The 13,493-nt window shown below is 33.3% G+C and overlaps 2 protein-coding genes across 2 annotated transcripts; both read left to right on the top strand.

The window, feature by feature from the left end:
- The first annotated feature begins 1,150 nt into the window (after nt 1–1,150).
- LOC121776887 (protein FAR1-RELATED SEQUENCE 5-like) lies at nt 1,151–6,647 on the top strand. The gene is made up of 4 exons (XM_042174040.1): nt 1,151–1,925; nt 5,194–5,256; nt 5,692–5,754; nt 6,154–6,647. The coding sequence occupies exons 1-4, from the start codon at nt 1,151–1,153 to the stop codon at nt 6,645–6,647; spliced, it is 1,395 nt and encodes a 464-aa protein (XP_042029974.1).
- A 3,812-nt stretch (nt 6,648–10,459) lies between these two features.
- LOC121780410 lies at nt 10,460–12,149 on the top strand. The gene is made up of 2 exons (XM_042178036.1): nt 10,460–11,235; nt 11,786–12,149. Exon 1 carries the CDS (start codon nt 10,516–10,518, stop codon nt 11,203–11,205), a length of 690 nt encoding a protein of 229 aa, XP_042033970.1. The 5' UTR covers nt 10,460–10,515; the 3' UTR covers nt 11,206–11,235; nt 11,786–12,149.
- The last annotated feature ends 1,344 nt before the right edge of the window (nt 12,150–13,493 follow it).

The raw sequence follows: 13,493 nt of genomic DNA, 5'->3' as shown, positions 1-13,493 counted from the left end.
ACGAGGTCTCGGTGATTGTTATTTCTTAATCATTGTTGACATAACATTGAGCATACGATATTGATTATGCACTACTTTGATTTATCAAATGGTGCGGATTTTTCGCAATCCAAGAATCCTGGTATCTTGGATAGTGGTGGTCAATGTCTAGAGGTGCTAGTATTGTTATTGCAATGAATCGTGTGCTAGGTGAGTCCAGCTTGATAATATCCTCAAGAGGTGATCGAAAAAGGTTTTATTATTCAGAAACCCGGCCGGTTGGAATTTATTCCAGAATAATAAATAAAGATTTTGAACTAGACAACTCTTGGAAAAATATAGTAATTAATTAAAGTCAAATAGCAGACTTAAATTAATTAATGGATATTTATATCTTAAACACATGAAATAATAAATTAAAGAGGTAAAGCCCGGATTACTCATAATTTGGGATTGGACGGGCAGTCAATATTATTATACTATAGTGGATGATAATAATATTCTATTGGACTTGTATTTAATTGGGGCTCAATTTAATTAGTAAAATTCCAACAGGTTTGGCCCAAGTCCAACCTCCATGGATCCCTAATCTGGCCTATCATAACTCTATATAAAAAGAGATTAGAAAAGACATTCAATAATAATTAAGAGTTAATTTTCGTGCTCCCCTCTGGGAGTGGACGAACAAAATTGATTTTTGACAAAGCTGATATTTTGTCTCCTTTCTAATCAAGTCCTTTTCGATTCTGACAAGTTTTGCCCACCCAAAGGTCATTATCTGAGTTCGGGATACATATTAGAAGATTCGTGGTTGAGTACAAAGATCATCACGTGGAGAAGGCGCAAGCAATCGTCGATTCTTTGGAGAATCAGATCGGTAATCCTAAACCGTAGAATATCATGAATTAGGATTTTAATTCCTTAAGCATAATTTTTGTGCGTTCTTGTATGCAATTCAATGTTTAACATGTGAATCAATTAATCCCATAATCGGTCAAATAGATCCATATGTATGATTTATTTGTGAATGCATGACTTCCGCTGTGCAAGGGGCACCAAACCCCAACAGGTTGCACTCAAAATGATTATCACTGATCAAGACTGGGGGATGAAACTTGCTCTTCAACAAGTACTTTTACAAACAAGGCACCGATGGTGAATGTGGCATATTATGGTTAAGGTGTCAGATAAGTTGCCCAAATTCTTGCTTGGTAGTGAAGATTTCAAAAAAGAGTTTAATGCATGTGTTTGGTCTGATTTGTTAGAGCCTGATGAGTTTAATATAATATGGAATGATATTATGGAAGGGTATGGATTAGAAGACGTCCACTGGTTTGGATCGATGTTTGAAGATAGAGAATTCTGGGTTCCTGCTTATTTTCGAGATTTTCCCATGGGGTCGCTTCTTAGGACTACATCGATGTCTGAATCAGAGAATAGCTTTTTTAAAAACTACACAAAGCCTCGTGCAAATCTTGTACAGTTCATCAATTTCTTTAACTGTGATGTGGGAGATCAAAGGAATGTCAATTCACGATTGAACTACTTGGATTACTCAACTATTCCTGATTTGTCAACCCAATTGCCTATTGAGAAGCATGCTTCTACAATCTACACTGATTCTATTTTCAAACATGTACAAAAGGAAATAAGTATGGTATGTGAGATTGTTTCGATAACTGTTGAGGATAACATCAAGATGCATAAGGTCAAGGACCAATATGGTAGACCATGGGATGTTAAGTATGATTGTAAGCAAGACACATTCGACTGTAGTTGTAAGAAGTTTTCCAGAATTGGTTTGTTATGCTGTCATATATTTTGTTTGTTGAAGAATAAGTCTGCTAATCTCATTCCTGAGAAATATTTTGATCGAAGGTGGTTGAAGAGCTCTTTACTAAAGGCAGCCCATGGTCTACCATTTGAGGAGCAACTATCATTTGAACGTGAGCTCCAATTTTAACCTTATTTGTAAAAACTCTATTTTTCAGTCATTGAAATGATAATATTTATTGTAATAATGTTATCTTTTACCTTGCAGATTTGGATGAAAAGCAAGAAGTTAAGAAAAAGTTGTTCTCCAACTTTTATCGATTAGTCCAAAAGTCTGAGGGAAGTATGGATCATCTGTCTTTGTTATGTACTGGTCTTGATGATTTGGAAGAGCATATATTTGGAAATTGTGCAACACCTTCAGTCATTGAAAAGAAAAAGATGGTTGAGAATTTTTATAGAATGGCAGTACCTGATGTAATTGATGTACATCCTCCAGATGTTGTTCGTACCAAAGGATCGGCTAGTGACAGGGTATCAAAGAGGGAGAGTGCAATAAAGAAAACAAATAAGCCAAAACGACGGTGTGGTAAATGTCATGAGATGGGTCATCATGATTCAAGAAATTGTGGTAGATTCAATGAGAAGGCAGATTGAAGCCATTTGATATAAACTGATACTTTCAGCCGATAAAATGATAATTTCAGCCGATAAAATGATAGATATTTTTGGCTTATAAATGTTAGGTTTACTATATAAAATGATAGTTTTGCCGGATAGAATGATACTCTGAGTTTATAAAATGATAAATGTTACTCGCAGTAGATAAAATCATATTTCTAACCTATAAAATGACAAAATGATACTTGCAGCCGATAAAATGATATTTCTGACTAATAGAATGATACTTTAAGTTGATAAAATGATACTTTTGTTTATAAATGTTAGATTTACTGCATAAAATGATAGTTTTGACTGATAGAATGATACTCTGAGTTGATAAAATGATACTTTTGCCGATAGAATGATACTCTGAATTTTGCGGGATAAAATGACAAAATGATACTCTGAACCGATAAAATGATATTTCAGACTGATAGAATGATACTTTGAATTGATAAAATGATACTTTTTATTTATAAAATGATACATTTGTCATAAAATGAAACTTTAACCTGATAAAATGATAATCTAACTTTATAAAATGATAAATAAGCTGAAGAAATGGCATATAAGTTGATAAAATGACAAAAAAATGATAAAATGATAGTTTTGCCGGATAGAATGATACTTTAAGTTGATAAAATGATACTTTTGGCTTATAAATGTTAGGTTTACAACATAAAATGATAGTTTTGACGGATAGAATGATACTCTGAGTTGATAAAATGATACTTTTACTTATATGTAGTTATATACATTCCTGTTTGTAATGATGCTTTGAAGCCAATGATTGATAGTTAAGATGATACTTTTGGCTTATAAATGATAGGTTTACTGTTTAAAATGATAGTTTTACCGGATAGAATGATACTCTTAGTTGATAAAATGATACTTTTGTTTATAAAATCATATTTCTAACCTATAAAATGACAAAATGATACTTGCAGCCGATAAAATGATATTTCTGACTGATATAATGATACTTTAAGTTGATAAAATGATACTTTTGTTTATAAATGTTAGATTTACTGCATAAAATGATAGTTTTGACTGATAGAATGATACTCTGAGTTGATAAAATGATCCTTTTGCCGATAGAATGATACTCTGAATTTTGCGGGATAAAATGACAAAATGATACTCTGAACCGATAAAATGATATTTCAGACTGATAGAATGATACTTTGAATTGATAAAATGATACTTTTTATTTATAAAATGATACTTTTTATTTATAAAATGATACATTCGTCATAAAATGAAACTTTAACCTGATGAAATGATAATCTAACTTTATAAAATGATAAATAAGCTCAAGAAATGGCATATAAGCTGATAAAATGACAAAAAAAATGATAAAATGATAGTTTTGCCGGATAGAATGATACTTTAAGTTGATAAAATGATACTTTTGGCTTATAAATGTTAGGTTTACAACATAAAATGATAGTTTTGACTGATAGAATGATACTCTGAGTTGATAAAATGATACTTTTACTGATATGTAGTTATATACATTCCTGTTTGTAATGATGCTTTGAAGCCAATGATTGGTAGTTAAAATGATACTTTTGGCTTATAAATGATAGGTTTACTGTTTAAAATGATAGTTTTACCGGATAGAATGATACTCTTAGTTGATAAAATGATACTTGTGTTTATAAAATCATATTTCTAACATATAAAATGATAAAATGATACTTGCAGCCGATAAAATGATTTTTCTGATTGATAGAATGATACTCTGAGTTGATAAAATGATACTTTTGAAAGGATTGAACTTTTAACAAATCCAAACTTTTAAAGGATTGAACTATCATTTTATACCTAACACTATTTTTTTATAAGTTGGAGTATTTTGTGGTTATTTTAATAAAGTGGGGATAAATAATTAATAAAATATATAAGGGCAAAATTGTCATTTATTTTTCAAATTGGCGCGTCGATAGAAAACGTGAACTAGATGTTAAATTTGATTTCTCTGACACTCAAACCCTTCGAATCGTTTCCAAACCTTCCGAATCGCTTCCAAACTCTCCGATCGCATTCAAACCGTAGTTTCTTCAGTTTCGAAGGTAAATCAATCCAGATGACGTCGGGAAACGCTCAAGCATCATCGAAGAAAGGTTGGATGAAGTTTTTTACTTATTTCACTTTTGTTTTTGCTCGATTTTATCATTTTGCCTGCGATTCTCCTTTTTTTAGATTCTATAGTTTTTTAGTGTAGATTTAGAGTTAAATATGACAGCATGATGAATTTACTTCGAATTTACTTCATACTTGGTTTTGTATCATCAATACGAAACTCATATCCTAACTCAGCTGTTTTTTTATTCTAAATCAGCAGTTTATTCGAAGAAGTTTATCAGTGTCTATAGCAAATGTGTGACTATAGCGGCAAAACTCATATTGATAAAGCGAAAAGTTGAGATCCGTTAGTTTATCAGTATCTGCAACCATATCCTAACCTCCTAACCTTATTAAAACGCTTTGGTTTAGAAAAATGTGTGCAGCAGTAATGCAGATTCGAAGAAGTTTATTTGAGTGCTGATTTTGTGAGTAGTGTTTTGTTCTACTTAAGTGACAAGTTTTGCTCTCTCTCCTATTTTGAAGTCATTGAAATTTAGTAGATGATAGTTTCAGGTGATAAAATGATATTTTCAGGTGATAAAATGATAGTTTCATGTGATAAAATGATAGTTTCAGGTGCTAAAATGATACTTTGACTTTATATAATGACGTAAATCGTTTAACACACTGAAATCTTTTGTGTATTAGGAAACAACATTCCTGATGCTGTTGCTAATGATGATGTTAGACTCTTAATGATGGTTTCAGAAGGTAAAATGATAGTTTCAGGGGATAAAATTATAGTTGCACTTGATAAAATGACGGTTTCAGGGGATAAAATGATAGTTCCAGGTGATAAAATGATAGTTTCAGGTTATAAAATGATAGTTTCAGTGTGTAAAATGATAGTTTCAGGGGATAAAATGATAGGTTCAGTGATAAAATGATACTTTTACATCATAAAATGATAGTTTTCAAATGATAAAATGATACTTTTGCATAAAATAATGATATTTTCGGGGAATAAAATGATAGTTTCAGTGGGTAAAATGATAAACTTACTAGTTACACTTGATAAAATTATAGTTGCACTTGATAAAATGATGGTTTCAGGGGATAAAATGATAGTTTCAGTGGATAAAATGATACTTTTACTTTATATAATGACATAAATTGTTTAACACACTGAAATCTTTTGTGTATTAGGAACAAACATTCCTGCTGCTGGTGCTGATCATGATGATAGACATTTAGTGATGGTTTCAGAAGGTAAAACGATAAATCTTTTGTGTATTAATGATAAATCTCTACATTGAAAATGATAGTTTCAGAAGGTAAAATGATAGTTGCACTTGATAAAATGATAGTTTCAGGGGATAAAATGATAGTTTCAGGGGATAAAATGATAGTTTCAGTGTGTAAAATGATAGGTTCAGTGATAAAATGATAATTTTGCATAAAATGATAAAATGATAGTTTCTTGGAATAAAATGATAGTTTCAGTAGGTAAAATGATAAACTTACTAGTTGCACTTGATAAAATGAAAGTTTCAGGGGATAAAATGATAGTTTCAGGGGCTAAAATGATAGTTTCTGGGGATAAAATGATACTTTGACTTAATATAATGACATAAACCGTTTAACACACTGAAATCTTTTGTGTATTAGGTAATGCTGATGCTGCTGATGATGATAGACTATTAGCAGATGAAATAGAAAGTATAAAAAATAACAAGAAAAGAAAGAATGATGATGCAAGTAAGAAGAAGGCAGCTGCAAAGAAGTGCAAGAAAATAGTTATTCAAGATGATACAGCCATTCACTCACCGACTTTGGCAGGAAGAAGGAATACTGACTTCTTCGTAAACATGCTCGAAACTCTAAACAAGAATAAAAAAAGAGATGTAAGAGAGTTTGGGTTTGGCGCACTCCTAAACTTCAAAATAAGAAGTTTCCCAAGATCATTGGCTTATTATCTGATTTACAACTTTAACCATAAAAGTTGTTCAATTAAATTGAACAACGAGGAATCACTATTTTTAGATGATGAAGATGTTCATATTACTCTTGGGTTCCCGATGGGATCTTTACCTATGAGTATGATCAAATTTCAGAAAAATATCAACATCAAAAGTGAAATTGCTAGATTCTGTAAAGGTTGAGAAAAAAATATGGTTCCAGCGTATGTTGTAGAGCAGATGATGAAAGACGAAGAAGGTGGTGAGTGGTTCAAAAGGAATTTTATGATTCTGGTGGAGTATGCTTTGATCAACACCCCTGCTGATGGAAATCAGAGCCCACAAGTTTTAGATTACATAGCTGATGTGGAGAAGATCAAAAAATACAATTGGTGTAGCTATGTCATATCCAAATTGCTTGAAACACAAAAGAGATGGAAAAGAAACACAACAAAGATATTTACAGGACCAGTTATCTTTGTAGTGGTAAGAATATATTTTTTTCATTGTCTATGAATCTATTTACAGAAAAACTAATATTTAGTTTTTGTTAATGTAGGCCTGTTACGTCGACAGAATTTTGTTTGAAAAAAAAATGGTGCTAAGATGCTATCCAACAGTTAAGGGTTGGACTACCGAACTGCTGAAAGAAAGGCAAAGAACAGAAATAAGTGGTTCAGATTTTGGTCTCGGTCATTGTAACATCCCAAATTTTTGTGACTCTTTTTATATGTTTATTTGAAATTTTCAATTATGAAACTTTTGTTTCTATGAGATTAAGTGAATTGCGTGAAATAATTATCGTGAGTGATGTGGAATGAAGTGCTTGATATTTTATATTTTCCAATGTGGGGAAAATAATTAGTAGGATCATGCATTTATATTTTTCGAGCCAATTCATGGGAATTTTCGGCCCTTCCTAATTATTGAAATAGTATTTCATTTCTTGGATTTAATTAATTGTTTTGGGATATTTATCCAAATTAAATTCAAACCAAATGATCCCTAAATGGTACTACATGAAATTCGAACTCTAGCCTATTATCCTTGGGAGTTTCGAAAATCTCCTATTTAAAATAGGAGGATGAATTATTTTCTTTGATTTAATTGGTGCTTTGTTGACTCCTTTCTTTTGAATTAAATCCAATTAAATCATGCCACCTATTATTTCTTCACCCAAAATAAATAGAGAGTTGAAATATTTCCTTGGCTATTTAAGCCTAATAATTTTCGGCCCCTTCACTAATTTTTGGAGGATAATTTATTTGTTTCCTATTTTGTGGGATCCCTTTTTATTCAATTAAATACCATACTAATACCTATGCCAAATTAATTGGGGATGTGAACATTTCCTTATGTTGTATCCTTCATGTCACACGCCCTACACTAGTATTTTTCCTTGTGGGAATATAATTATTTGTTACCTATTTTATGGGAGCCTTTTTCCCATAAAGAAATTACCAAATTTAAATCCTATTCTATTTAATTGAGGATTTAAATAATTCCCTTGTGCAATTCCCCTTAAATTTTCGGCCCTTATTTCATTCTTTCCTACTTGGAGATTCAATTTATTTTGTTCCCTTGTTTGTGGAATATCCATTGTTTTATTTCCTAAATTGTGGATTTATTTCTCTCCAAGTAAATATCAAATAATTCCTTGTTGAATTTACAGCCATAATTTTTGAAAATTTGGCTTCTTTTAATTGTGGGATATTGATTTATTAGCCTATATTTTATTCCTCCATAATTAATTAATTATTTCACCTATGGACTTAACCCTAGACTATAAATACCACCTAAACAAACCCTAGCCCCCATTCTCCCTCACTCCACACGTTTTTCCCCCTCCCTCTCTACAATCTCTCCAAAAATCCTCCATCCAATTCTTGTTCTTGCATCCGTTGAAGTTTATTTTCAAGAGTCTCCGACGAATCGCACCGTTTCTTGTTCCTACCGATTCATTTTTGTCAAAGAGGGTATATTTGCTTCACTTTCCCTCATTCTTTTCGTTTGAACCATGTTCTTGAATCCTACATGCATGTAGTGGGTGTAGGAATCATAGATCGCAAAGTTAATCGGTGGGAAAGTGAGTTTGCTTGAGAACTTTGATAGTTATGCGATTTTTGATTGAATTGTGTGAAGTTTGGTTTGAATCTTTGGTGAATGATCTAAGTTTATGTGCAAACATATTTAAGAGAGTCTTATCAAGCATGATGGTGTGTTATAAGCATGAGAATTTGTGTTTGGATGATTGGGAGAGAAACCCTAATTTCAAAATTGTGATTCTGAGATCTGTGACGTTCGAACAGTATTTCCTGATGTGTGATTGACCTAGCAAACGATTGAATTTTGGTATGACAATTTTGCTGAGTGAATTTTGAGGTGTACTCTGTATCTCGTATAAATTTCAGCCCTTTTTGTCGAAAAATCAATTTTTGAAAAATGTTTGAAGTCGACTGCGCAATTCTGTCAGTAACTTGTGTTCTCGACCAGAAAGTTTCGAAATCTGTTTGACCGACTAAATGACCTCTGATTGATGTGATTCTTGACCTATGTGAAATTCTGAAGTGTATTCTGAGTCTTGTAAAAATTTCAGCCTTATTGGACATCGTATGAATTTATGATGAATTTTTCAAATGAACTTTGCAATGCTGCCAGAATTTTTATATTCCGACCAGAGAGTTGTATTAATATTTTGACTGATCAAATGACATGATTTGAGTGTGAAAATTTACCTGAATGAACTTGAATGTGTCTACTGTGTTGTGACAAAAGTTTAGCTTCATATGAGGTCGGATGAATTTTTGGTGATTTTTACAAACCAACCGCACAGTTCTGCCAGTTTTGCTGATATGTGAAAATATCACTTATTGCTAAGTTTTGATGAATTACTTGGTGCATGTATGATTTGAGAAGGTATCCTATGATGTGATTATGTGTGACGTGTTGAGAAATTTATGACATGTCCTCTTTGTGTTGGTGAATGATGGGATGGGTAAGAGAACGATAAAAAGGAACAATAGGACATGCATGATAATATAAACTTATGGAAGGCTGATTGTGTTGTCGTTGACAAGGGTGATTGTGTATACGTGAGCTCGAGGAACGAGAGTTGCCATAAGTTGGAATTTGATTTGTTAAGCGAACGAGGTGGGCTTTCTTTTCAAACCTCTTTATTTTCTGAAAATATTACGTGGTGTTATAAGGGTGGTTTAACTGTTATGTCATGCTATGTTTTTGTTTGTGAGATTGTTGCCTGATGCCTAGTTCGTCTGAGCTTGCTCCGTTAGGCTATAGGGCTGTGTTGTGAAACGAATTCGGGCCTGAGTAGGGCCGCAAACCCTATCAGGCTGTGTACACTGGTGGGATAGTGAGCCGTCCTTGCTAGTCGGCCGGTCTCGTGGGCGAATAGTGTGGCCACACTTTCGTCGCACTGTGATATGATGATTGTGATTGATGGAATGATGTGAAAAGTGGGGAGATAAATTGTCTGGCCAGACTTGAAATGTTTTTGTGCTCTCGTGATATTTCTTTACATATAAAACTCGAGATCACTGGTATGGATGACATAACTAATATAAACTGTTTTCGGCATAAGCCCATTGAGTACAACAAGTACTCAGCCTTGCATATTATTTTTCTTATGTGCAGGTTGAGCAGGATGTTGGGGAGGATGTTGAGTTGGCCTAAGAACCTAGGATGCGTTGTGTCTTCATACATAGGCGTTATCCTTGACTCTCTTTAAACCTTTTTCCGCTGCTATATTATTAACTATGTCTCAAGACTTTAAATCGTTTCCGTATTGTGTTTGAACATGTATGGTTGTGTTAGGTTTTAACCAAGTAATTACGTTGTCTTTGAAAATGGTGTTTTCCGTGAATTAAATTAAATGTTTTACTTTAGAAGTTAATTGGGTTTCTTAAAGTTTATTTTCTCCGCTGCTTCTTTTAAAAGTTTTTATCATGAGTCATTTCTAATTAATAGTACAATTTTAACTTTAAACTTTTTTTTAAACAAAAATGTTTTTTTTCTGCCTTTAAGTTAATTAAGTTTCCTTTTAAAAACGTTGTACATGCATGTTGGTCACGATCGCCGCGTTTGTAGTAACCCTAGTATGGGCGGTCGTGACAGTCATAAGTATGACCGATATAAAAAGCAACCACATGAAGATTACAATGAAGTTGATGAATCTGAATCCGAAGATGATGAATCTGAATCCGAAGATGATGATCCTGAAGATGTAAAAGCTTTGAAGATGAAAGATCATGAGGAAGAGGCGACAACAAGTGGAAGTCAAGAAAAGACATTCATAGATCAATGGAAGGAAGCTGTCAGGGATTGTAAAGAGTCAATGTTGAATATGCTTGATGTCCTTCAAGGAGTGCCGGGTGAACTAAGGAAGCTTGATAGCTTTAAGATAATATGTGATTCGACAAGAAACGCAATGGGAGTGAGAGAGGAAGGTGTGCAGAATGTTACAGAAAGTCAGAAATCAATGTCACATACTATGAGCAATGACGAAATTGATGATCCTGAATGGATCAATATCATGATTGAGCTGACTAAAGCTGCTGAGAGGGAATTTATTCTGAAAAATAGGAATGAGTTCCCTACCTTCACTCCCATACCCGAATATGACCAAACTCCTGATGAGAATGAAAATTTTAATCGGAAAAAGGATATGGAGAAGGAAAAACTTCCAGAGAAGGAAATGGCTAATAAAGCAGCTCGAGAAGAGAAGAAAAAAGTTCCAGAGAAATAAGTTGAATTGTCTCTCAATGATGAATTTGAGGTAACTTTTAAAAATGATAGTTTAAGTACATAAAATGATTGTTTATATGGTTAAGATGATATAGGTTTGATGATGTTTTTTGGTTGCTCTGTTTTATTTGAAAAATGATACTTTTGGATCATAAAATGATAGTGTAAGGGTATAAAATGATAGTTTCAAATGATAAAATGATACTTTTGCATAAAATGATAGTTTAGTTGAATAAAATGATAGTTTCAAATGATAAAATGATACTTTTGCATAAAATGATAGTTTAGTTGAATAAAATGATAGTTTCAGTGGGTAAAATGATAGGGTTCAGTGCTAAAATGATACTTTTGCATCATAAAATGATAGTTTCAAATGATAAAATGATAATTTTGCATAAAATGATAAAATGATAGTTTCTGTGGATAAAATGATAGGTTTAGTGATAAAATGAAATTTTTGTTTCATAATGATAGCTTTAGATTTTTGGCCGATAAAATGATACTTTTGGCTGATAATATGAGTTCCATTGGATAAAATAATATCCCTTATGTCAATAACAATTTATATTTTTGAATGAAAGGACGAAATAGCATGTGCCATAATATCCAATGTCATGGAGGATATACATGGTGAAACCGGAGATGATGAAGTTTTAAAAGAGAGGGAAGAAGTTTTGGAAAAGGCCAAAGGTAAGAAGAAGGTTTCCAAAGAACCTCCTGTTGAAAAGGAGAAAGTTGCCAGAACCACAAAGAAAATTGTTGAAGCACTGTGCTCTCCCTACAATGTCAGAGCAGTAAGTATAAAAGGAAAACTGAGTAAAGAAGAGAAGGAAATAATGTACTGGTTGATGAAACATGAAGAAAGCGAATAGTAAGTTTTGAATTACATAATTATATTCTTATTAAATTCTTTTAACTAACATTAAATATGATTTTGAAATCAGTTATGAGATGATTTATGAGAACAACACGATGAGCATGTTCAAGATTGATTTCCACAGCCTTGCTCCACGTACATACGTCAGTATCAACATCATAGATGCATGGGTTGTGTACCTTGAAAGAGCAGGTTTGCGTAGGTGTCGTTCAAAAAAGGATGTATCCTACTGATCAGGATGAAACAATCCCCTGCTAAGCCTAAAACATGGTATCAATAATTCCTCAACCCTCTTCTACTGGGTAGTATAGTGAAGGTAGGGGTCGAATCCCACAGAGATGGTGACGGTTGGAGTGATTATGGTGATATTCTGGAGAGTTTGGTTAGCTACCACGCTTGGGTTGAGTCTCTACCTAGGCAAGAAATTGAAGGTGGTATCCTACTGGCTAGGAGGTGTGAGAGGATTCTGATATGCAGTTGTGAACGTGGACATGGTGAAACAGAAAATATTTGAAAAGTACTGGGTTTCTATTTTGGGCTAAACAGAATATCACAAGGTAGTGGTAGTTGTGGTGACTAGGCTGACAGGTCTGCTGGGTATAATTAAAAGTGAAGGACGAAAAGCAAAAAGCATTTTTAAAGAAACAAGTGGTCCCCAACATTTGATATGGACTTCATCTTCTTCAACAAACACAAACTAAAATCAGATAACAAATAAACCAGATTCAACATCATTTAAACACAGATTACCAACTCACGATTCCAGATCTACCACTAAAAATTCCAAATCAAAGATCGAACACCGAAACTGAAACTCCGCCTACTGGTCAACATAAACGAATATATGAAACACATAACCACACCTTGCATGAAACAAAACTCTACGCAATTAAACAGTAAACAGGCTATACTAACTCGGAGCAATAAACTACGGAAATGGAAACATACGATTCGATACTCAACTCAACCAGAAACACTAAATCTAAACTAACTGGGCAGAAGGAAAAGAAATCAGCGAAGATAACTGAACAGAAAATAACTTCATAGCATAAAACATGTTCAGATCTTCAATCAAAGTACTTCTAAGCAGAGAAATTCAAAAGTAACAAGATCCAGCGCAAAGGAAAACAAGCAATTTAAACTACGAAAGCGAAATAAAAAGTATTTTGCCACGCCGGGCGATGGAACTTTCTAACTACGATCTTGCTGACTGGATGAAGAACGTCTGGAACTCCGGAGGCTTCTGGAACTCAGGTGATCATGGTTGTGGCGAGGAATGAGGCTCTGGACTGGGCTGAAGGACTGAACTACCGAGAGAATTCTACCTAAGAGTGATGATGATTAATGAGTATCCGTCTTTCTTCTCTCTCCAAGTGGCTTCCTTTTATAGGGAGGCTTACCCTTAATTTTAG

This window comes from Salvia splendens, chromosome 2 (genome assembly GCF_004379255.2).
Source record: "Salvia splendens isolate huo1 chromosome 2, SspV2, whole genome shotgun sequence".
Classification (NCBI taxonomy): Eukaryota; Viridiplantae; Streptophyta; class Magnoliopsida; order Lamiales; family Lamiaceae; genus Salvia; species Salvia splendens.
The sequence above is the reverse complement of the archived record's forward strand: the minus strand, read 5'-3'. Positions and strand labels throughout refer to the sequence as shown.

Excerpts from the sequence above, each read along its gene's own strand:
- LOC121776887 (XM_042174040.1), top strand. The coding sequence starts at position 1,151 with ATGGTTAAGGTGTCAGATAAGTTGCCCAAATTCTTGCTTGGTAGTGAA. Across the intron at positions 1,926-5,193 it reads GGAGCAACTATCATTTGAAC|GAAACAACATTCCTGATGCT; the intron begins GTGAGCTCCAAT and ends TTTGTGTATTAG. Across the intron at positions 5,755-6,153 it reads TTTAGTGATGGTTTCAGAAG|GTAATGCTGATGCTGCTGAT; the intron begins GTAAAACGATAA and ends TTTGTGTATTAG.
- LOC121780410 (XM_042178036.1), top strand. The coding sequence starts at position 10,516 with ATGCATGTTGGTCACGATCGCCGCGTTTGTAGTAACCCTAGTATGGGC.